The sequence below is a fragment of the Dysidea avara genome, chromosome 6 (genome assembly GCF_963678975.1).
Source record: "Dysidea avara chromosome 6, odDysAvar1.4, whole genome shotgun sequence".
NCBI classification, from domain to species: Eukaryota; Metazoa; Porifera; class Demospongiae; order Dictyoceratida; family Dysideidae; genus Dysidea; species Dysidea avara.
In genome coordinates, this window is record NC_089277.1 from 37,414,876 (window position 1) to 37,438,786 (window position 23,911).

The following is a 23,911-nucleotide window of genomic DNA, read 5'->3' on the forward strand; positions in this document are numbered from 1 at the left end:
GCAAGACTAATGAGACTAGCTTGCTCCTCAAGCTTGCTCCTCAAGCTTGCTCCTCAAGCTTGCTCCTCAAGCTTGCTCTAAGGATATATCTTGAAGGATATTGTCTACTGGCTAGTTGATTGCTGGTTAACTATTGCTGTCACATTCACTGCCGGAATTCCCTGCACTGCCTGCAGCATTACTACACACCAGGTAAGGAATAAGTGTTGTATAGTGGCATAATGAACAGTAGCGAAATTATTAAGAGACAGTTTTCGCATATTCCACTGTTTGTCTTCAGTGTTTAGAAGCGTTTAGAAGTGGGCTGCAGGTGCCCAAAGAGTTTTTACTAGCAAGACTCCGTAAATCCAACCATAGAATGTGCAAAAACCAAAAATATGTCAGTCCAGTAGTCCAGTCCAGTGTTCCAGTCCAGTAGTCCAGTCCACTGAATAGTGACGCCCTTCAGTAAACCAGGCATGCGCCCACAGCCAGCCTTTGGCCGGCTGTGGCCACGCGCCTGGTTTAAAAAATATTTTCATTGTTTATCTTGTAAGGAAATCTAAAATGGTATATTAAATCTTGTGACATACCATTCTCACTAAAATTTCAATTATGGTAAGAAACCTACTGTATACACTCCTTAGAATCTCACACTTGATACTGTAAGGGTTATTAATTTGCATGTCTGTTTTAAGATTATCAGATGCCTTACTGTCACACTTACTGAGATCCGTCACCATTTCTTGTATGTTCTCCTTCTTCACAAATGTGATCATTGCCTCTGTGACTGTCGTCAAGTGGTCCTGAATCAATAGTAATGACATATGTGGTACATTGTTATGAGAAGTGAACATAAATGACACACCCTTTAGTTTATAATGAAATGTTGTGTACTTAGTATATATCTTAACTGTGTTAACTTATTCTCAGTAGCAATGTCTGTGAAATACTCGCCTTCTACATGACTGAAAACTACTACTGTACAGCACAGGCCTTTTAGTGGTAAACATTCTGTAGTTTTAGACGTCCATTAAACTTACTTTGCCAATTGGCAGTGCTTACATAGTAGTGTCCAGTGTTAATGGTATGTGGTTTTTTATATTTTCAAATGTTTGTTGGAATGGTTTGCCATAAACCATGTACAAAAGCATCCTGCTATTCAGTGTTTACTATCCTAACTGTTACATGTTATTTGGAGACTGAAGGTTCCAGTGATGAATTGTTAAGCTTGCTGCTTAAGCCACGGCAACTTGTACTATACCATATAGTGGGTTTATACTGTGTCTATAATATATTGTGGATCTTAAGAACATTGCTAACCTCTTGTATACATACGTACATGGTTACCATGTCCATAAAGACATCTGGGTTCCTGTTAATGGTGAGGAGTGTATGTGCATTAGAGAAGTGGGGAGCATGTGCTGTGGCTGTACTGCACAGTGGCTCAACCGTACTGCAGTAGTGGGGCACTTAACGTGCACCCTCTCAAGAATATGTAGTTTGTTCTTGCACAATTATATGTAGAGTTAATGGAGTGGGAAGACACAAAAACATGTAAAATAAAATAAGCACAAATTTAATTACTGTGGAAAACTACTGCTCATGAAAATAAAGTCTTCTTGGTAAAAACCCGCTACATGGTAAAAGTGTACACATGTGATGTTTTCAATAAGGTTTCGTTTGAGACAGTCACAAACATGATGGGAATAGAAGGGAAACTTTATCATTAACATGATGACAGCCACTAAAATAAAATTCATTCAGTGTTGTAATCACCTGTGCATGTTGCATGTATCTATATCCTGTTAAACGTAAATAATTTTATGATTGAAAGTTAGCAAAATATATAAACAGGCTTCTAAGTATCACACACTTAACCTGTCTACTTAACCCTTAAACCCGCATAATCCAGAAAACTGGATTTAAACTTCACATATACGCATGCTTTGCACAAAGCGCTGTTACTTTTGAAGCATCTATCCTATGGCTATGCAATTTACGTCATTCTACTTGTGATGTAGCAAGGATTAAAATGATACCTAGGGTTTTACCCTAACGCTAAATGGTGAGGCCAAAACTAGCCGTGAAAATAACTTTTCAGTAAGGAAACACACAAACCCTTTACATACCTTTATAAAATGGTTGATAACTCGATGGTAGTTGATCCTATCGCCTTGCAACAACTTCCATTCAATTTGTCATGAAATTTTGTATCAGGCCATATATGACTCACGTGAGTACACCCACAATCGAAATTGAACATGTGGCATGAACTTAGAAACACGGAGACGTGACTCGTCGCTGTTTGTTCACTGCTTCATAACAAGTAAGCCACTGTAGTTACAGTGTTCATTTAACCTTCTCCAAGTAGCCCAGTAAACACAGTTTTAATCTATGTGTATTTGTAGGCCGTAAGAATTATGTTACCCCACCTAGTGTCGCCATACATGCCCATATTGTGTAAACATGCACTTCTGAAAAGTTCTCTGCGGGTTTAAGGGTTAAATAGTACATGTTTACTTAATGTTCACAAACAACTGTGACATTTATTAATAACATAGCTACACATTGCATTCACTGGAATTATTATGATAAAAGTTTTAGTGCTAAATACCCACATGATGAGTTTAGAGTGAGATCATTTTTTATAATTAGAAATGTCTGTCTCTACTTTGTAAATTGATTTCCACTTCAACTTGACTCAAGAGTATAGGGTCGGTATGTAGGTCAGCATGTAAATAAAAACATTAACAGAAATCAGACCAAAAGAACTACAAAACTAACTAAATACAAGGATGGGGTGTAATCTTGATCAGAAGGTAAACAGCATTAGAAGAATATGAAGATTGTGCTCAGAGTTTATAGTGGTGATTTGTTACTTATGAAAAATTTATTTAAACTTTTCAACCCAAAAAGTTGGTCAGTTGAGCCTGCAAAACAACTAAAACAATTCCTTATTTTTTCAAACTTCAAGGACTCCTATGCAATCATTCTATGGTCTACGGTTGAACAGTTTTCAGTGCAGTAGACTACAGTGTACACTTACAGCTACACTAAGGGATATTAATTCCTACTTTAGTCATACACAACCTATCAATAGTATAGCCATGACTGAATTGGAGATTAAATGTTTACTATGAGGCAGGTTTTTTTGTTGATACGTACGTATCTTTTTGCAGGAAAACACAAACCTTTCTGGTTCCTACCATCATGTATGGTTCCGTTCAAATGCAATGTCGTCTTGTGAGAGTACAACCGATTAAAAAATTTGCCAATTAAAGGGCGCAGCACCCATTTAGCTCATGAGTATTCATCCCAAATGAAACAGGATAAATGCTCATGATTGAAACAGGTGTCATGCTCTTTAATTAGCAAGTTTTTTAATCGATTGCACTCTCGTGAGATGACATTGCATTTGAGCAGTACTGTACTATTGTCACAATGGTATTTGATAACTCTGTATGTGGTGGGTGTAGTTTGGCAACATGCCCAGTTTGTGCAGGCCGAGTCACGATATGACATAAAACACTCCCAATAAATTTTCCAATGTCCCACTGGCTAAGATGCAGCACTTTATACATGTGATTACCTTCAGAATATCCCTGTCATGACTGAACTGCCCGTACTCCTCCAGTCTGTTCAGCAGGTCATCGATAATCTGTGTGGATGGGTAAGGTGGTTGTCATGTGAACAGCACAACAAATAGACTGCTGCACGTGTAATGTGGACACCCAATAGTGTTCTGATTATCAAGGGGTCCTGATTATGTCAAGGCGTCCTGATTATATCAAGGTGTCCTGATTATCAAGGTGTCCTGATTTTCAGGTCAGTTTTATGTACTAAGGGATAATTAGGGACCTTAACTAAGTGTTTGGATTATTAGTCCTCAAGTGTCCACATTAACAGATTCCAGTGCACAATTAGAATGACTCACTTTAAATTTCTCTTTTGACAACACATTATTCAGTACTATTTGATTCTGTGTATAGTTCATCAGCTGATTGAAGTCTCCCTTCCCTGGGGTCTTCGGTGTACTTATAGGCAACAGAAAATGCACAGGAGATTTTCGGCCGGCCACATGGTGGGGGGTTCCCCCATCACTCTTATTGGAACCTACACTGTCTGTGTTGTGTGCGCCTGCGTCCACATTATCAGTTGACTCCCTAGTGTACAAGATTGCGTGTTACCTTGTCATTTGTACTACTGCTGGAATGTATATTAGAACACAGACCATACTATACATTATGATATTATATACATACACTACACTACACACAGTAACACACATGACCTAACAAAGAAAAGCAAAATCATGAGCACCAGTGTGCATTATTTAGATTATAGGAATTGACGCAGGCAAATCTTCAAGGTCAGTACTAGTATTCCATAGGTGGAGATACAAAATGAGAGATACTTTGGCTTGGGATTTGAAAACTACACTGCAACTGAGACTAGGACAGTCAGGTATTTGTTTTGCAAGTTGACCCCGGGGTCATTACAGCTGAATAGACCAAAGCAACACACACAGATCGACACACACACAAATGCACACACACACACGCACACTATATACACACATGCACACACAGATTGACACATGCACGCACGCACTTACACACACACACGCAGCACGCACGCACGCACACATACACGCACACAGGATACCTGGTATTGGAAAAGGTACCGCTAGCTAGCTAGCTAATTAACTCACTTGATGGTTGGTCTCATTCCAACAGTGTTGGGTTGTGTACTGTTTTCTGTTGGTGGTTTGATGTGGGAAGGTGGCATTGTTGACTGGCTACGATCAAAAGATCTGCGTGATGATCTTGACCTGTTGTATACAACATGTATGAGATAATGCAACGTAAAAAACAAAACAAAATACAGAAAGGTAAGTTCACTCATAAGTATTTGCACGTGTGTATGTCCATGCATGTGTTGTGTTGTGCATGTAATATTTGTGTGTTGTAGTGTTTGTGTGTGCGTGCGTGCGTGTATGCGCGTGCGTGAGGCTGCATGTATTTCTGTCCATCTACAGGGGTATGTACACTGTAAGCATTGATCATGGTCAGCTGAATTGCTAAGTGGGCGTGACAATATGAGAAACTACAGACCACAATATCTCTAGTAGTGCAGCGGCATAGTCCATGATATCAAGCCTATTGTGCATTTTTTGATAAAAGCACCAAATTTGGTACACATGTAGGTTAATACCTAATAATCATTTTTGGATATGGAGGCACTCACAAATGTACTCATGGTAGCCATAGCAACTGTTTACAAAATGGCCGCTACAAAAACACTATTTCTTGTTGCAACACCTGAAAACTTTGCCACAACAGTACACAATAGACATATAAACAAGTAAACAACTACACAATAACATACAAACAAATTATCATATGCATAGAGAACACATGGCATTTATTCTGAATAGAGCACTGTCAAAGCACATGGTAAGTTTTGTAATTGAAGCACTGTGCAACTCAGCAGTTTTTAGCTTGGTTTCTTATTGAAAGTTCTAAAGTTAGCAGTTACAGAAAGGTTTGTGTGCATGTTTGTATATATATATATATATATAGGGGCAGATCCAGGGAGGTTTTCCCTTTTGAAAGAGCCTCCTTATTTGAGATACTCTAATAGAGCAGTCAAATCGAGATACTCCAATAGAGCAGTTACAGTAGTCTTTTGAGGAGCAGTGTAGCAAGCTATGTATCTAGTTATTATTAGTTCATTGGACTAGCTTGTCAACACAACCATGTCATCCTCCAAGAAGTTTAAACTTTTTGACACTTGGGAAACATCTTCATCTCAACAGCCAGCTGGTACAAACTGGGAGTTTTGCGTTATATGTCAGGAAGTGACAACAGAACCACTGACTTCCCTTTGAATTCAAAAAGGAATGATATTGGAAAGGGATATCAATCACTTGCTGAAAACCTGGTTAAATTTGATGAATAGTTACCAATGAACGAAGGACACTAAGGACAGGGTATTGAAGCAGCTATGATTACCAATAAGGCTAAGTGGCATAAGACATGTAGGCTCCGTTACAACAACCAAATGCTAAAAAGAGCAGAGAAAGGGAGCACCAAAGCCCAGAAGTAGATGATGCTCACACAAGTGTAGTAGATTGAAGTCTTTACTTAAATCTGGTGGGGAATTGTACTTTTTCTGTGGTGAAGAAGGTGGTAATGATGGCCTACATGAGGTGACAACTTTTCAAGTGTACCAACATGTACGCAATTGTGCTAAACTCACTGGAGACAGTTTTCTCTTGGCCAAACTGAGTTTAGGTGATATAATAGCTTTGGAAGCTAAGTACCACACCAAGTGTTTATTAGCTCTGTAGAACCGTGCAAGGAATTAAGGTGCAGGCTGCTCAGCAACAAATAAGTTGTAAAGATGATGTAGTATCAGGAATCATGTTTGCTGAGCTTGTAATGTATATTGAAGAAGTTTGTTTGGAAGCAAGCATTTCACCAGCTTTCAAACTCACTGATATGGCACAACTGTACTTGTCTAGAATGCAACAGTTTGGAGCCATGAGTGACAAAAGAAAGCATACAACCCGATTGAAGCAAAGACTGCTTGCAAATTTTCCAGATATGCGAGCTCAGAGTAAGGGGAGAGATGTTATGGTTGTATTTGATAAAGATATTGGTGCTGTACTTCCATGACAAAGACAAAGCCTATGTCCAAGACTGTGAGAGTGAAGCTGTTAACTTCAACATACATCATGGCCAGATCTGGTCTGGGACAGTTATGTAGCTGACTCTCTCAAAGCAACAACCAGGGTAAAATGAAGAAAAGGGGTACGTCAACGTGTTGCTGAATCTGCACCCATACTAGGAAACTGGCAAGACTTTTTGTGTGTAGACCTCAACAAGAAAGAATTCTTTAGTTTCCTCTCAAAGGCACGTGGTGATTCATTCAAAGAGAATAACAAAGAACTGGTTGTCACAGATAGGGTTCAGGTTCTTTGTGTGCAACAACAACAAGACACTCACTTAATTGGTCCATGCAGCATAGAAGAGGCTGACAGTCACATGATGCTGCATGTTGCACATGCTACACAACATGGCCATCATCAAATACTAGTACGCACTGTTGATACAGATGTTGTAGTGTTGGCAGTGATGGTAGCTGAAACTCTACCAGCTAAACATGAAGTTTGGTAACATTTGGAGCAGGAAAAAGTTCCGATACTTGGCAGCCCATCAAATTGCAGCTCATCTGGGATCACAGAAGTCGCATACCCTTCCTCTGTTCCATGCACTTACTGGATGTGACACCATGACAGCATTTGTTAGACATGACAAGAAAACTGCATGGGCTGTATGGAATTCATTCCCAGAACTTACTAATGCACTGCTGGAGCTAGCACATGCACCAACTGAGATTTCAAAACAAGCTATGCATGTCATTAAGATGTCTGTCATTCTTATCTATGACTGAACAAGCACCTGCACTGATGTTAACCAGGCTAGGAAGAACTCTTTGCAAAGACAGCATCTGTAAAGAGAATTCCACCCACACACGCTACTCTGGAGCAGCATGTCAAGCAAGCTGCTTTCGAAGGTGGTCATGTCTGGGGTCAAGCACTTACTCCAGATCCTGTACTTTGTTCTCCAAGTAGGTGAGGTTGGATCAAGACAGATGGTGGCCTATATGAACCACACTGGACCACACTTCAAGAAGCATCGAAGACCTGTTATGAGCTGATTTATTGTGGCTGCAAGAAGGGGTGTCGTACCAACTGCAAGTGCAAAAAGGCTGGTCTTCAATGCACTGCTCGAAGGAGAATCTCCAATAAACTGAACAAAGTTCAATTTTGTATCACACAGAGAGTTTATAATATATTATTCCAGCATTTATAACTAAAACAATCGATTGTGCAGTAATTGTCTATTATGAATAAGATAAAATGATCAATATTTGCATTATTCATGTCAATAAAGATTTAGCATGATTCTACTAGAAGAAATGCAGTCCTTTTTGTGCAAAATTGCTGCCATGAACTTTTCATTGGTAGTACTAAAATTCCTAATAGTGGTTTGAAATCATTTGCGTGGCAGCCATTTTGTAAACTGTTGCTATGACTACTATGAGTACAAGTGTGAGTGCCTCCATATCCAAAAATGATTGTTAGGTAATAATCTACATGTGTACCAATTTTGGTGCTTTTATCAAAAAGTGCACAATACTTTTGGTATGCCGCTGCACTATAGCTGATTACAATTGTCAACAGACAATCTTACACTAAGAAGGGATGATTTCTGAGTATGACTGCTGCAGGTCTCACTGAAGGATCTGGCTCAAAACACCTGCAGTGATAGAAAGTGTAGGTGAATCATGATCATTGTTAAAATGACATATGTACATGCATACATTATGCTGTCCCACAATAATATAGCATATGTCACACACAGTGTGGGGCCTCTGCATAATGGAAATTTTGGGACCAACTAATTTTTATTGGTATAAGGAGGTCTCGTAGTTGTCATATATCAGTTGTATTGGTAGAGATCTATTAGGACCTCAGAAGCTGTCCCTTAAAGAGACGTTAAATGCATAGTGTCCCTTGTATGGAGAAGTTCCACTGTGTATTACAGGTTGGTATCCAACCAAATTATGGTTAGGTCCAGCAGAAACTCTACCAGTTAATGAGACTCCTTACAAAAAATGTCTAGTTCCAAAAATACAGTAAATGAAACTCAAATGGAACTACTATGAATAATGCTTATCAACAAAGGAAAGAAAACACTTTACTTCAGACTACACTCAAACCAACAGAGTACCTTAACAAGACATACTAGTATACATTCACACACATTTAGTGGCAGATATATTACTCACTTTAACATAAATGATTGTGCTTCACTGCTCATGCTCTCTGGAATATCGGGATGTGTCTGGTACTTGCCAACCATGAAAATGGCTGCCTCTGGACAACCCAACTACAACAAGCAGAAAAGCAAAACCTGACCACATTCTTTAATTGTGGATACAGAGAAATGTGTTTCTATGTGATCATTACTTATGAACAAGAAGGTCACTTTGCACACAAATGACACATTTCAGGGTCAGGTGATCTCTTTACACAGTCAACGTAGGTTTCAGTATATCAAATATTATTTGTAAATGCTGTAGCAAAAACCAAACTATTTTTGAATTCTTTCTTATATCAGTACGTTTGGAATTATACACTAGAAATATTAGGAACCAGTTGGCTATACTGACAGGGGAACTAGTATCATTTTGTCAACAGAATTTTGCAAAGTGTTAAATAGCAAGTCCAAGTCTTATATTTACGCATAAAAACAGCACGTCTCAAGTGAAGAATGATTGCTCGGTGATTACACTGTAACTCAGTACAAGCCTACGAGACATACATATTCGCAGCTACAAGTGTGTTGTTTCATCTTTAATCGATTTACAAAGACCTTTTTAAAAGCCATTAGTAAAAAAAATATTATTACATCATCAATACCACTGGGGACAAGATTATAATATACAGCCATATAAGGTTAGTTTCAAAATGTATTACTAGAACTCTTAATAGTTCCTACACTACATCTTGCCAGCTGCTATTACACAGCTATAATAGGACATTACATAAGAATATAAAAAAAGTATTTTGTATACTGAAATCTCTTTATAAAGGACTGTTGGTATCCGACTTGTACATGTAGAAGCCTTTTTAAAAAAAATTTTTTAACAAATATCTCCTAATAATATTATGTTGTAGCACTGCACACACATGCATGTGGTGGTCTCACAGACTCTACCTGGCTCAAGAGGTTTCATCATATCGTTAATGTAATTCATTCAAAAGTTAAAATGTATGTACTCAATTAATGGCCACAAACACAACTATGGGGGGAGCCTCTAGCTCTCTATCTAAAATGGCACTTTGGGACCCAGAATTTTGGGATGACATTTGCTGCACCATGGAGGGCTCTTTAGAGTTAGACATGTTGGGATTGAAACATTTGTCCTTATTGCAGAGATTTTCCTTTTAATTTAGAGGGTTATTCATAGCACAGTGGTATAACATTTTGATTAACAAAACACCAAAAATGTCTGGTATGTGTGTATTATGACTATATAAGTACATTCAGTAACGGTAGAAGGGATGTTCTTAATGAGATTTCAAATCAAATAAAACGAAGCCATATTCCCACAGGTAGCTGACTGTATTTTAGTATACTATGGCTTTATGGGCAATAATATTTCTTTTGTTTTTACTTTGAATTAGAGGGATGAAGTGGATGGGAGTGCCATTTGGGTTGAAATAATCAACAAAAAGCCATACCAGTCAATAAAACACTTGTTGCATGATGAAACAAAACTACACATAATTTTAAAGGACAAACGTATGCATTACAGTATGTGACTGGGCGTGTAGCAATAGGTCATGTAGACACAAACTACACTATGTCACACAACAAGACACATCTCAGTATCATTGTTCAACTATCCCTCTAGGGACCTGCAGGGAGGCAACAAATTAGCCTGTGGCACTGAACCTGCAAACTATGTTGAATACAGAAAAAATCCCACACCAGGTGGTGACTTGATCCACAGACAGCTTGTAGTCTAGACAAGTGTCTGAGGAGCCACACAACCTGGGATCAGGGATTTCCCCCTGCAGTACTTAACAATCGTGACTTTTTACTTGGTTCATTAGGATTGATCATTGTTCAACTATACCTCTGCAGGGAGGCAACAAATTAGTCAGTACTTGAAAAGAATAATCGAATTCTGCTATAGGTGATTAATAATACATGCTGAAAATTTCAAGCCCATAGCATGATGGCACAAAAATTATGAGCAATGGAAGTTACAAGTGGGAAAATTTTATGTGTCTACATGCACTAATTTTGCAAGCCTGGTTACAAATGATCCCAAAGTTTCATAGCTTCATGTACACAGTTTGTATCTCATAGTCAAGACTCATTATGAATAAGTGTATGTATGTAGCTTAGAGGATGATAGGAAACTTTATGATGAACATAACACAAGACTGACAAGAGAGTTCATACATATTAAAATGAATTCTTGACAATAAGCACCCATCCAAGTCATTATGAAAAAAAGTCCATAACAATTAGTTCATATAAAGTATAACATTACCTTTGTTAGTGACACATCACATTACATCACATGTAAGTACTCAGAAATAACATTACTGTAGTTATGTGGTACTATTTGTAAGTGTTGCAACTTCTGGAGGAGTTCAATAGTCTATTACCTGAATTGCTAACTCAGTACTACGTATATGTAATACACCTGTAGACAGATTCATTGATTTGTTGAAATGGTCATATAGTAATTTTACACAACAAGATATTTGTTTACACATTGAATTGTTGAATGACAACAAACACAAAGAGAGTTTAGTTTGAAGTACCACCTTATCATGGAGGATGAATGTGAAGCACAGATTCAAGGCATGTCATCAAGACTTCACTACGCATGTTACAGGACCTGCGGATGGCTAAGGAGGTGATGATACGTGTGAAAAGTATTGAAGTAGGTTACTATGGTGATGTTATTTTAATGGAAGGTGGAAATGAAATTCTGATGATTAGAAAGTGTTACACACAGAGGATAAACCAAAGATGTACAGTGAAGTTGACAAGGCTGAAGCTGAGGATTAATTAGCATCCCTCTATGTACCAGATAGCAGGTTATTTTAGATGGACAAGTTTTGGTCTGAGCAATCAGTTTCATGATTTGGTTGGTAAAAAATTATGAAAAATTTGTAGCTAGCCAAGTACTTCAGCTTGGCACTGGCAATATGAAAAAAGAAATTAAAATGTTAAAACATGAGTACATATAATTGTGATCAATGCATGTATGTAACCGTTGGTAACATCACAAGTAAACGTGTACATAAATAACATAAGAATATACTTGTTTAACTATCAAAGAGTGTGACAGCTATCATAGTTACACTGTATTATATAACAGGTTATAGAGGATTAATGTTGCGGAAGAAAACGGATTTATGAGTTATTTGAAATACAAAAGATGTCATAGACAAACAGCAATTTGTATCATTTTAACACTACATGCAGACAGACATTTCTACTCCCCAGCCACAAGTAGTACTTACATCATAGAAGGGTGGTTTACCAGTTGCCATTTCTACCACAGTACACCCCAGTGACCAGATGTCAGCAGGAGGACCATACCCTCTCTGTCCAGCTGTGATCACCTCTGGAGCCATAAACTGCATTGTACCTGAATATTATTACAAGGATGTGACATCACCAAGTGTACTACTTATTTGGTAATGAAAAATAATGACATGTAATAATGCTTCAAAAATGTCACATTATATCGGCTAAAACTTTTAAGTTAGACAACATTCCAAATAGTTTTAGTTTCAAGATTCCAACATGTTACATCATCAGGGCTGTATTAGCCTTCTTGTGGGATAGCAGTTACAATTTTGTAAGGTGTTATTAAAATGTTACACATTGTATGAAGAAACCATAATAGTTGTAAGGACGTACAAAGATAAGAATTACCTGAATACGTAGCATACAGTATGACACACAAGGATGTGACACCTAATTCACTGGAAATACATATGACAAGCACAAATACAGTACGTTAACTGCAATGCCATTCTGGCAAATTTGCATTGGACAAAACTACATGTTTCTGAAAATTAATTTTTACATCTTGTGGCAACTGTTTCCAAGGCGCATTAGATAAAGCACTGATTGTACTGTTCGTATTCAGCAAAAATCATGAAAATGGCAAGTTTGTCTCTGATGAAAACATCTGGGCCATTTTAGCCATACAATAGTTCCTTGTATGCATACAGTTGAGCCAATACTTTCAAACTTTTAGCATATGGCTGGTACATCCACACACTACAAAACCAATACCACAGGACCTGTATTTTGGTAGTAAGAGCATGTGTACTGTCAATGTGTCACACTACTATCATATGATGTGTCACACTTCAAAACTGTTATCTGTTTTTACTGATGATGATGACTTTACTAGTAAACAACTCCTAACCCACTCCAATCAGAAAAGAGGAAGGATGGTCATACAGCACAACTAGTTCATGTCATGTGACCACATCACATGTAAAATGATCTGACTATGTTTGCTAAACATCATGCCTAATAAAACTATCAACACAGAAAATATAATGTGGTTAGTGTTGAACAGGCAGCTACCATCTGAACCACATATGACGTACATGTGATGGCATACTATTTTAAATCAATCAAAGTATTAGCACTACTCCATTACCATGTTTACGCTGAGTATGCAAGTTACAGACATTTTTGGTTGTATTTGAAGAGACCAACAAGCTAATTTGAGCCATACCACATAACCAGTAAAATTTTTCCAAACTAAATTATGGAACATTTTGTTACTGACAACAGATTGTCAACTAGTGTGTTGGGAGAGTGTTGAAAATTTCATTATCATCATATCTGTGTGACGTTTTCCTTCACAGGGGATGGAACGTTAGATAGACAAAGTCGGTTTAAGAAAATAACTAATGAACAATGTATAAGAGTGTATTGATCTGATCTATATGAGTTTGATAGCCTCACAAGATACTAGGTAAACTAAACTTCACAACAAGAAGTCTATGGAACATGTAATTTTGTATACTATGCAGCGATGAAAATTATCCATGGTTAAACCAAATTTGTAGAAATCTGTGGAAGTAGTTCTACTCATGAAATTTGAAACTTTAGAACCAACCATACAACATAGTACATACAATTGCTTTTCCAAAATCCGTTCTGATTTGCACATGACACGATGACGAAGCAATTAGGATATTCTAATAGAACAGTCAGGAAGTTAAACAGGAAGTGACTATGTACCAGGTAGGATATGGTAAAGGTTAACAGGAAGGAAGCAAGAGATCACCAATAAAACATCATGTGATCTCTTGTGGTATGCTATTAACAACTACTTACATAACTCATCATGCCTGCATATGACAGAAATAGAAGTGGGCCATTCCTTTTTTGTACTTTATCATTTGAAAGTGTTTAGCAGATTTGGTTGGCTATATGCTGAAATTTGAAAATGGCCAACCATTCTAGCTCTGGTAAAGTATGTATGTACTGTATATCGGGAACAAAAATATTCAAACATTATTCTGCACATTTAGAACTTGGTGTAGCTGCTTCACTGGAGGCTTGACTACACACTGCATGAGGTTAACCATGTACATACTTGGAAGGTTAGGGTTGCATTCTATATATGGAGGTACATCGGAACCACGTAAAATTGATACTCTACACTACGATAAAGTGTCTGGGATACACAGGTGTCCTCAAGTGTCCATACTCACTACTTACCCTTAAAAGAAGCCATCTGGTGTTGTAGTCCAGCTAGCCTCTTAGATGTTCCAAAGTCAGATATCTTTAGTTGACCAGTGTACATGTTGACTAGTACATTATCCCCCTTGATGTCTCGGTGAACTATCTTCTGCTCATGAAGGTATTTGATACCATCGATGATCTGTTTAGTGTAGAACTTGATGGTACCTTCATCTTCCAACAGTGGTCCCCATTTGTGCTTCAGTAAGTCTGACAGGCTACCTGTTGAGATGGGATGTATGTGTAAAAGCCTGTATGTACATCTGTAGGTCCCATGCATGGGTGAATTTGGTTGTTAGAAAACTTCCATATAAAGTCCAAATTTCAAATGTTACTTTTATAGTACAATACATGGCAGCCATGTGTACAGGGTTACATTTTCCCTTATTTGATGTGCTCCTGATCAAATAATCGTCACATTTATACCTCACCTCCAGGAACTTGTTCCATGAAGATCTTAAACACTCCATTCTCAGCCAGTGTACCATAGTAGGACACAATGTTCTTGTGTTGGAGGTGACAATGGAGTCTGATCTCTTCCTCCAGTGACTGAAAATCTCTACGATAACAAAAATCTATAGTAAATACACTGTCCAACTACTGACATGTGTATTTCTATCACTGACTTAATCTTACCCAGTATCACTGATTTCCTTGATGGCCATTTTTCTCTTGGTGACAAGATCAATGGCAGAGTAGACAGCTCCAAATGATCCTTTACCCAACACCACTCGGTCACCATTACTGTCCACTTCATACTCATACTACAGTGTGATGTGGTAGAGATAACAAGTGTGTAGTGACTGACTGTGTCTATTTACTGTAGTCTGTTTTGGGTGGGTAATAAATCTCAAATACTCTAGGCACAATTTAACATATATGTATGCACAAAATCTAGGTTTGTCAAATGTACGTATCTGCATTCTTAATATGCAGTGATGTAAAGAAGGTGATTAACTGTGTCACGTAAGCATGCACGGTTGTCATGGCGGTAGTACAGTTGTGAAAGATACAGCTGCTTTTGTTGATGCTATTGCACAAATAGTCACAACTAATTATACGATACAGTCTAAAGCAGTTATACAGGTATAATGTGGAGTCTATAAGCCCTCAGGCCCAATAATGCTCTCACTGGACTTGTGCTTTACACTTTCAGGTTTGCACACACTGCCCACCCTGCACTTGTGAGCTACAGCTTCAGGCCTTCAGGGATTTATAAGCTCCACATTGTGTCTGTATACTGCCTTAACATGATGTATGTATTCAAAAAGATTGAGATACTCTAATAAAACAGTCAATCTCCTATCCACCTGTATGACCATAAACATTCTAATAGAGCAGTCACAAACATGTAAGCATCACACTAGAGATTGGCCTACAGAATTGTACGTTAGTACATCCCAGATGAGGTGTTTGACTCACTAGCACCTGTAGTGGGTCTGGGATTAAGGGAAGAGATGTCAAGGAGTGTGATTTTCATCTGTGACATCCTCCACTGAATGGTCCCAGCAGCCATAGTAATCTGTTCATATACTGATGTCATTTTGTGGGAAAATCTTTTTTTTCTGCTATCATTTTAGCAAGCATTTTAGTGAGAGGGATTAAAAAACTCACTAATTAAAGGGCGTGACACCCATTTTGCTTGCAAGTATTCATCCCAAACAAAATGGGATGAATACTCACAAACATACAACTATTGCAGTTGATGTGCTCAGTCCCACATAAGGGTCTCACTTGTAAGTCTTCTTGGTGAGTGACTGAGTCAATAGGGGCTTTCCCTCCTTCACTCATCATAGTGGACACCAGATCGTAGAACCTGTGATGTCATCAAATGTGTAATGACAGAATTAGGGACACAGAATTACCCAACTTGAAATATGGTACTGTACCATGTCATGATACATGTAATTTACAATGACTTGCATGACCTCCTAAACATGCATGTTGTCAGTCTATTGTACTAGTCATGTTTCATGTAACATGAAGGGAATTGGGATGCTTTTCCAGCATGTATGAAGATTTACGTACATCAAAGATGCATCAATTAGTTAGAGCATTCACTGTACGTAGCTGCCTTTGATTTCAGGTTAAAACTTTGAAACCATTTACTGAAGTGTGATTAGGATCAGTTTTCTCACCACATATTGAGGGCTTTTAAAGAGGGAGTGTTCTGTTTTGTACACAAAATTCTCACACAGTATTATGTACTTATTTATTAACAACTTTCCACAATCCACTACATGATTTACAGCTCACCTCTGGGCTTGAGAGGTGGAGGAGAAGAACACTTGAAAGTCTTCAGCAAAATGATGTAACACATAGAGGAACACACTACGAGTATCTTTCTGATATATGCTGTATGGGGAGATGATATGAGTTATGTATTTACATGATAGTCATGTGTGTACAAAACCAACAGAGAAGGGAAAGTAAAAACAATTTCTGAACATCAATTCAATGAAACTGTCAGAGTTTCTGTAGGCCACCTCAGGGGTGTAGGAAGCATGAGTGCCACGGGTGCTTGGGCACCCATAAATATTTCCAGTGGTGTAACTAATGGATGTCAGCACACTGTACTATATATTACTGAAAAGATGGAGATATTCTAATAGAGCAGTCAATGACTAATAAAGCAGTCATACTCGAGACCTTTTTATTTTTTTTGGTCTTCAGCTTTACCACTGGGCACCCATAAGTTAAATAAATATCTTCCTACTCCCCTGCACCTTACACATACGTATGTGAACAGCAACAATCAAGTTTATATTTTAGTGGCAACTACGAGTCTTTTTGTAATTGGGACATTTACTATTAACAGTACCACAGGGTATATTGCAAGTCTCAAACTGAATTTTCGCTATCAGTGCAACCACTACTGTGTACACAATATTCAATTGTTGAATACGTACTGTAGCATTTGGTGCTTATGTGTAAGTTCCTGTTATTAATCAACCCTTTGATGACTGAGAGGTACTACTGTGGCTTTTACGCACGCACGTACGCACGTACGCACACACGCACGCACATAAAACACTTTTCTTAGTAAGCTCATTCATTATAGTAGTACTCTTCATTGTACAACAAAGCTGTTTAGATACATATTCTCAAAACAGCTCTTAGATGTCCACTGAATATATGGTGGTTCACTCTTATGATATTATAATGCATACCAGCACACTTCTCTTAGTAAATAATTTTGTGATACACCACAGTGCACAAACGTGTGTAGGTATCAAAGGTGCACAGATATGTGACCAGATCTGCAAAAACCTGACACAGCAGCGCATTTTTCGAATTCCTGTTTATTAAATAGTTATAATCTACTTAGCCAAGTGTTCCTCTGGCAAAGATTCAGCCTCATATGCCAATAACTTATGGAGTTACAGCCCTACAAAGTAGAAAAATCTATTTGTACAGCAAGTATAGGGAAAGTAAATTACAAACGCTTACTAAAACGGTTGTAACTTACGAACGGATTAAAGTCCTGGACTGAAATTTTCACCATTTTGTTCGCCATGGATAGGGGAATCGATTACTGGGTAAGTTTGTCCTTTTATCACCTTTCTTCACTGCATACAAAGGTGAAATTCATGAAGAAAAATTGATCACATATGATCGTTTTGATGTGACGTAAACAAATGCTCATAACTTGCGTATCCTTGGGTCTACTGCAACGAAACAAAGATTTTCCAATTCCTCTTGAGTAGGAAAATAAGACGACATCCAGGTTTTTATTGTTAGTACCTTCCTTCACTAAGAAAGAGGCGTTCAAAAAATCTACGAATTTTTTGAATAATACACAAATATTTCATCCATTGTTTTCAATGCTTTATACTGTAAATTTAGGCTTGTGTGATTGTCGGGTTTTCACAAATCCGGTCACATATGACTGTTAGCTGATATTCTTATAAAATAATATTACCAAGCCAATAAACAAAGATGATGCAATATGGTAGCATAAAAGTTTTCTCTAACAATTTGCACTCTAAATTCAGACAGTAGAGGACTTTAATCAACAAACAAGTGTTGCTACAATAAAGGCTATATCAGTCTTGTTATTGCATATTGGTACTGAATCAGCAACTTGTTTCATTTTTTGGTACTGAATCAGCAACTTGTTTCATTTTTTGGTACTGAATTAGCAACTTGTTTCATTTTTTGGTACTGAATCAGCAACTTGTGTAAAACAAGCAGCAGCTACAGATACACATTTATGGGAACCCATGCTCCTATAACTGACCCGATTATCCGCACATTTCTAGTAGGTATACTCACACTGACGGACAGACAGACCTGATATTCTGCAGGTTATTGAAGGGGAACTTCCACTCATGGATCACACCAGACTTATTATCTTCAGATGGAGCATAGTGCCACAAATCTATTCTCTACAAGTAGTACAATGAACAACTGAGTTATATGTGATTGTACTATTAGAGTAATTGACATGTATGTGAACAAACCAGTAGCATAACTAGTAGTGTTATCCCTAAACATACACATCTTGTCTACAGCACATTCTAAACTATACTTTAATCTGTTTGTGGTTATACTAGCTGGCATAGTGCCACAAGTGAAGTTACAAAGACACAAAAAACACTTTGATAAGAGAGAGCTAGTACCAATGATGTATGTACGTATCATACTAGGGTTACTTACAGCATCAGTGAAGTAGTCAGCACTATGGATACTGATGTAGGATAGTTGATATTGTTTATCTGGCTCCAATAGCAACACCTGAAGAATGTGTAGTGTGAATAAAGTCAACACTGAATATTATACATGTATACAGTACAGCAAAAACACAATACATGGTCATGGTTTAAGGATAAGAAGAAGACCCTTTCAGAAGGACATGTACAAGCTTCAAACTTGTCACTTATGAAGTGATGCACTGATGGTGAATCAGAAGTAGCCATTAAATGCAGACGTGCAACTGACATACGTAACAGCCACACATGTACATGCACGGAAACGCACACAAACAATGTGGACAAACACACATACAGACACACAACACAAGCAGACATATGGATAGGCACACATACAGGGAACTGTGTTCCAGATGACTCCTGTTTGATGGCTTCAATGAAGAATTCCATCCAGAAGCCAAACAACCTCTTCTCCCTACTAACCACTTCTTCTTCACTAGTAACACGGAACTTACTGATCAACTGAATGTTGTTAACTGTTGACTTCAAGTACCTGTAAAGGACATGTTTAGAACAGTACAAACCTGTATACTGTAGGTACATTTTATATGGTAGCTAGACATCAAACCACCACTACATGAGTTGGAATTTAGCTCCCTACTTCCCAGAGATTTAGTGACTTGGAAAACTTCCACAGCAGAGTACAACAAAATACAATTGTTTTCCCATAAGGAAAACAACTACGTAATAGGTTTGTAGGTAAACTGGCCACCAAAGAGGTATTGTAGCAATGCAGCTCCTAGTCTCTTGTCAATAATAATTGTTTGGCTTTGTCAGTGATAGCCATATAACTGAGAAACAAGTGTGTAAGGGGGAGGTGGAGCTGAACAGCATTTGAAACATATACAGTTTAAGAGCAGTATACAGACAGTGTATAGTGACAATTTATTCTGTGCAAGACAGTCACACACTCCCTGTAGATTATTTACACTGACCATTCTGGAGGTTTCAACTTGAACATACACAGAGCAGCTTGGTTGGTCTTAGTATAGTTCTCAGCTAGTACACTGATCTCAAAGAATGTGGCTACTATCCAGTAGTCTTGTTGGGACTCCAGGTCTCCTTTACGACCAATCAGAGTGTTCAGGGTCATTCCTGTGAGGTGAACAACAAGTGTATGTATTATAGTATAATAATATGACAGGAAGTATTAGAGAACTAAAGGGAAAGCCTTTTATGTAATCAGATAAGGCGATATAGTTTAATCTAGAGGCATTACAAACACCACCTCTGAGGCCACTGGTCTTACTTACATAGCTAATTATAGTTTGAAAGAAGTTTTTAAAGCAACATACTGAGCTGCATTCTTACTGTACTCTGACATTATGCCATACTTAAAAAGTCTATAGGGTTTCAATTAAATTAATTCTCCGATACCAGCAGCCATAAACTAACCAATGTGTCTCAGTTCAGCTGAAGCAGCAAATGACTTCCCAGATATCACCAGTAAGGTAGCTAGATTGATGCCGGCATACTCGTTAGGTTGGACTTGAAATCCTTCACGATACCTAACAAGGAGAATAGGAAATGTATTCACTCATCACATTGTACAATGTACAGGTATGTGTTCCAGTATAAAGCACTGACAAAAAACAAAAAAAACATTGACCTTTCCATATGTGACTGGACCTGTGAAGCCTGACACAATCACGCATTTTTCAAATTCCTGTTTATTAATATTTATAATCTTCTTATATAACCAAATATACCACTTTGACACCTCAGATCAAAGGAAATCACAGGGTTATATATCACATATTTCCCTGACCACAGGGCAATATCTAGATATTGCCCTGTGGTTAGGGCAATATCATGATATAGCCCTGACCACAACTGCCTTTGATGCTGAGGCAGCTACAAAGCATCAGTTCCCTTTGATTATTTATATAGAGATGCTTAAAGTTTGCATTGTGGGTTTGAATTAGAGCTGCTTAAAGTTTTGCATTGTGGGTTTGAATTAAACATGTTGATTTAGTCAGGGGCATTGTTGTGAAGTAAAAAGAAATGAATGAGTCAGCATTGCATAGTTCAGTTACTAAGCATCACTAAATAATCATTTTTGCAATGTGGATTGTTTTTCAACAGAGTACATTTCAACTGTACGAAAAGATGCCTCAAACATTCACAACCTATATGTCTAAGTGTTTATTTTAGCACCTTAGGTAACTTTATTCATCCACAAAGTGATTATTTGGTTTAAAATGGTATCACTACAACCAGTGAAACCCACAATCATTTCTTTTTTGTGCCCACAATTTAAACCCACAATCGATTTTTGCAAACCTCTGTATAAAAGTAATGTGGTGAATGCAGGTTTGTCTTCCTTCACCTATTAGGTGAGCATGCCAGAGTGGTATATATTACTTATACCATGGCCACTCTGGATTTGCCTGATATATATGCCCGCGCCCTTGGGCCTGTGGCCCTCGGGCTTGGGCATATATATCAGGCAAATCCCTCTTGGCCATGGTATAACTATTAAATGTATGCTATGGCAAAGTTTCAGCCTGACATAGCAATGACTTTGGGAGTTACAGCCTCACAAAGTAGCAACTACAGATTTGTACAGCAAGTACGTATATGAAAAATAAATTACAGGTGCTTATTACAATGGTTGTAACTTACTAACAGAATGACACATGTTGAAATTTGTACCATTGTGTTCGTCATGAGTAGGGGAATCGATTAATGGGTAGGGTTATGCTTGTATCACCTTTCTTAACTACATACAAAGGCAAAATTAGTGAAGAAAGATCGAATGCGTACTATCATTTCGAGTCTTTGACGTGTCATAAACAACTTCCCATAACTTCTGCATCCTTGCAACGAAACAAAAATTTTCGAACTCCTTTTGAGTAGGCAAAAAAGATGATATCTCAAGGTTTTATCACTAGCCTTTCTTCACTAAGACAAAAGTGTTCAAGAAATTTACAAAACAAACCTCACCTATACAGTATATGCTTTATACTGTAAATTTAGGCTTGCGCGATTGTGTCAGGTTATCTCAGATCCAGTATGGGAAAACCGGTCTTATTGCCTCTTTAAAAGTATCGAAAAATGCCGGTTTTCAACATTCAGTGTGTTGTAGCTCACCAATAGTTTACATGTAAGTTGTGTGTACTAAAATTTTACATGTTTTACACCAATTCCTTACCTTTCAGAGCGTAGCCAACAGCTACGTTTCCTGCCATTTTAGATAGTTTTAAAACCATAATTGGTTGTAACAGGCAAGCTCCAAAAGGGGAGGGAGGCAGGGGGCCCCTCCTTCTGGGCCCCCGCCTCCCAGAAGGGAGGCGTAGGGATGAATTAGGCCAAGTTATGGGCCATTCAGGTCTCAAAACTGGCTAAAGTGAAGGAAATTCTCAGCAGAGGTCATTATTCAACACCACAGAGCTGTACAGCCACATGCAGTCATCTCCAGGCTGACCAGAACTTCATTACGGCCCCACACTGCATGTACGGATCGCCACCGGACTTGGGAAAAGCAACCAGCAAAAGCAGACCCCTCAAGTCTAGCTGATTTTGATTGTGAAATTAGATAGTTTATTCATGTAGCTTTGTGTTCTTGGTGAAAAATTGAATCCGCTGACATGGGCGATAAGACCGGTTTTCCCAGATCCAGTCAAATATAAGAATGACATTTATATTTTATACCCAAATTTTAAATCCCAGCCTATAACTGACCTTAATGTTCATATGAGGTCAGTATTGAGGTACACATGTACACTACAAGGTTAGTACTATACTCACATACTCACCAGTGTATAGCCTTGTCCCTACACTCATTGTCAGTATAGTCAGACTCTACAAACTTGTCCTTGTAAATTCTACCACACAAACACAAGAAGTCTGGTACATGATTCTCCTGATGTTTTAACTGTTCCTCCATCACAGATAGGCCATGGTCCTTGTCTCCCGGCTTGTTACGTCTACAACAGTGAGAGTGTGATATACTTGTAGATGTGGGAAATGGATTTTCATGGTGTACACAGAAGACAATGATCATTTCAACCACAAGTTTATTTGGTAATGTATTTCTGTATCATAATACTTATAGTACACATTTTACATAACTACATTAATGGAGTTATGTACAGTTGGTGTTGAGAGAGAAGGATAGTAAGATGTGGTACATAGTGAGGTACAATCACAACTGATGGCTATAGATAAACCATCTTTACAAACATGTTATTATAAAACATTGTGACTGTATTATAAGAGTCTAGTATTACATCATTCTAATATACAGTAGAGCACACAAGAATACCAAATTGTTTAGTGGCTTTATAAGTGCCACATCCCAAAATAATTGTATTTTGAGGGAAGGAAAAAAGACAAAAATGCAAAATTTCCTTCCTCTCTCCTATGACAAAGTTAGCCCCTTAGGTTCTCATTTCTGTTGTGCTACAATATCCACATACCTGTTGAGGGCGAAGGCATACCACATTTGTATGGGAGGTTTCTGCATCTGTTCATGATTTGGTAACTTATCCACTAACTCTATCATTGACTCATAGTCCTGTATACATAATACACAAGTACATATGATGATGATCAAACAGTCTCTACATAAAGATGAAAGTGTAACATTGTAAATCTACTGTACAGTGTAATTACGCCATCGGAACAATTATTATGGAATTTCATTAACCAAGTGAGGGGTGAGACCAGCTCATGTGTACTGTTAGGCACAGCTAGTCTCATGCCCAGCTGGACTCGCGCCAATGCGCAAACATCATCTGGTGACAATGCTTGAGTTTTTGGGCCCGGAATTGCAATCCAGCCAAAATATTGGCTGGCCAATCAGAATCAAGGAATTGCATAATCATGTAAAAACAG

At 38.0% G+C, this 23,911-nt stretch overlaps 1 protein-coding gene across 4 annotated transcripts in view; it reads right to left on the bottom strand.

Annotated features, from left to right (window-relative positions):
• The window catches only part of LOC136257407 (mitogen-activated protein kinase kinase kinase 15-like), a 39,939-nt gene that overhangs the window by 11,523 nt on the left and 4,505 nt on the right, over positions 1–23,911 (bottom strand). For 3 of the 4 annotated variants that reach the window (XM_066050597.1, XM_066050600.1, XM_066050601.1), the window contains 19 exons: positions 23,494–23,591; positions 22,831–23,001; positions 20,468–20,580; positions 20,008–20,167; positions 19,409–19,565; positions 19,020–19,097; positions 18,654–18,748; positions 16,617–16,715; positions 16,095–16,176; positions 14,997–15,124; positions 14,792–14,919; positions 14,340–14,582; positions 12,107–12,234; positions 8,842–8,942; positions 8,244–8,309; positions 4,694–4,813; positions 3,917–4,145; positions 3,572–3,640; positions 707–785 (listed from right to left, as the gene is read on the bottom strand). In XM_066050597.1, the coding sequence (XP_065906669.1) occupies positions 707–785; positions 3,572–3,640; positions 3,917–4,145; positions 4,694–4,813; positions 8,244–8,309; positions 8,842–8,942; positions 12,107–12,234; positions 14,340–14,582; positions 14,792–14,919; positions 14,997–15,124; positions 16,095–16,176; positions 16,617–16,715; positions 18,654–18,748; positions 19,020–19,097; positions 19,409–19,565; positions 20,008–20,167; positions 20,468–20,580; positions 22,831–23,001; positions 23,494–23,591 (2,344 nt within the window). The remainder of the gene's footprint in view (positions 1–706; positions 786–3,571; positions 3,641–3,916; positions 4,146–4,693; positions 4,814–8,243; positions 8,310–8,841; positions 8,943–12,106; positions 12,235–14,339; positions 14,583–14,791; positions 14,920–14,996; positions 15,125–16,094; positions 16,177–16,616; positions 16,716–18,653; positions 18,749–19,019; positions 19,098–19,408; positions 19,566–20,007; positions 20,168–20,467; positions 20,581–22,830; positions 23,002–23,493; positions 23,592–23,911) is intronic. The other variant, XM_066050598.1, reaches the window with a different exon arrangement.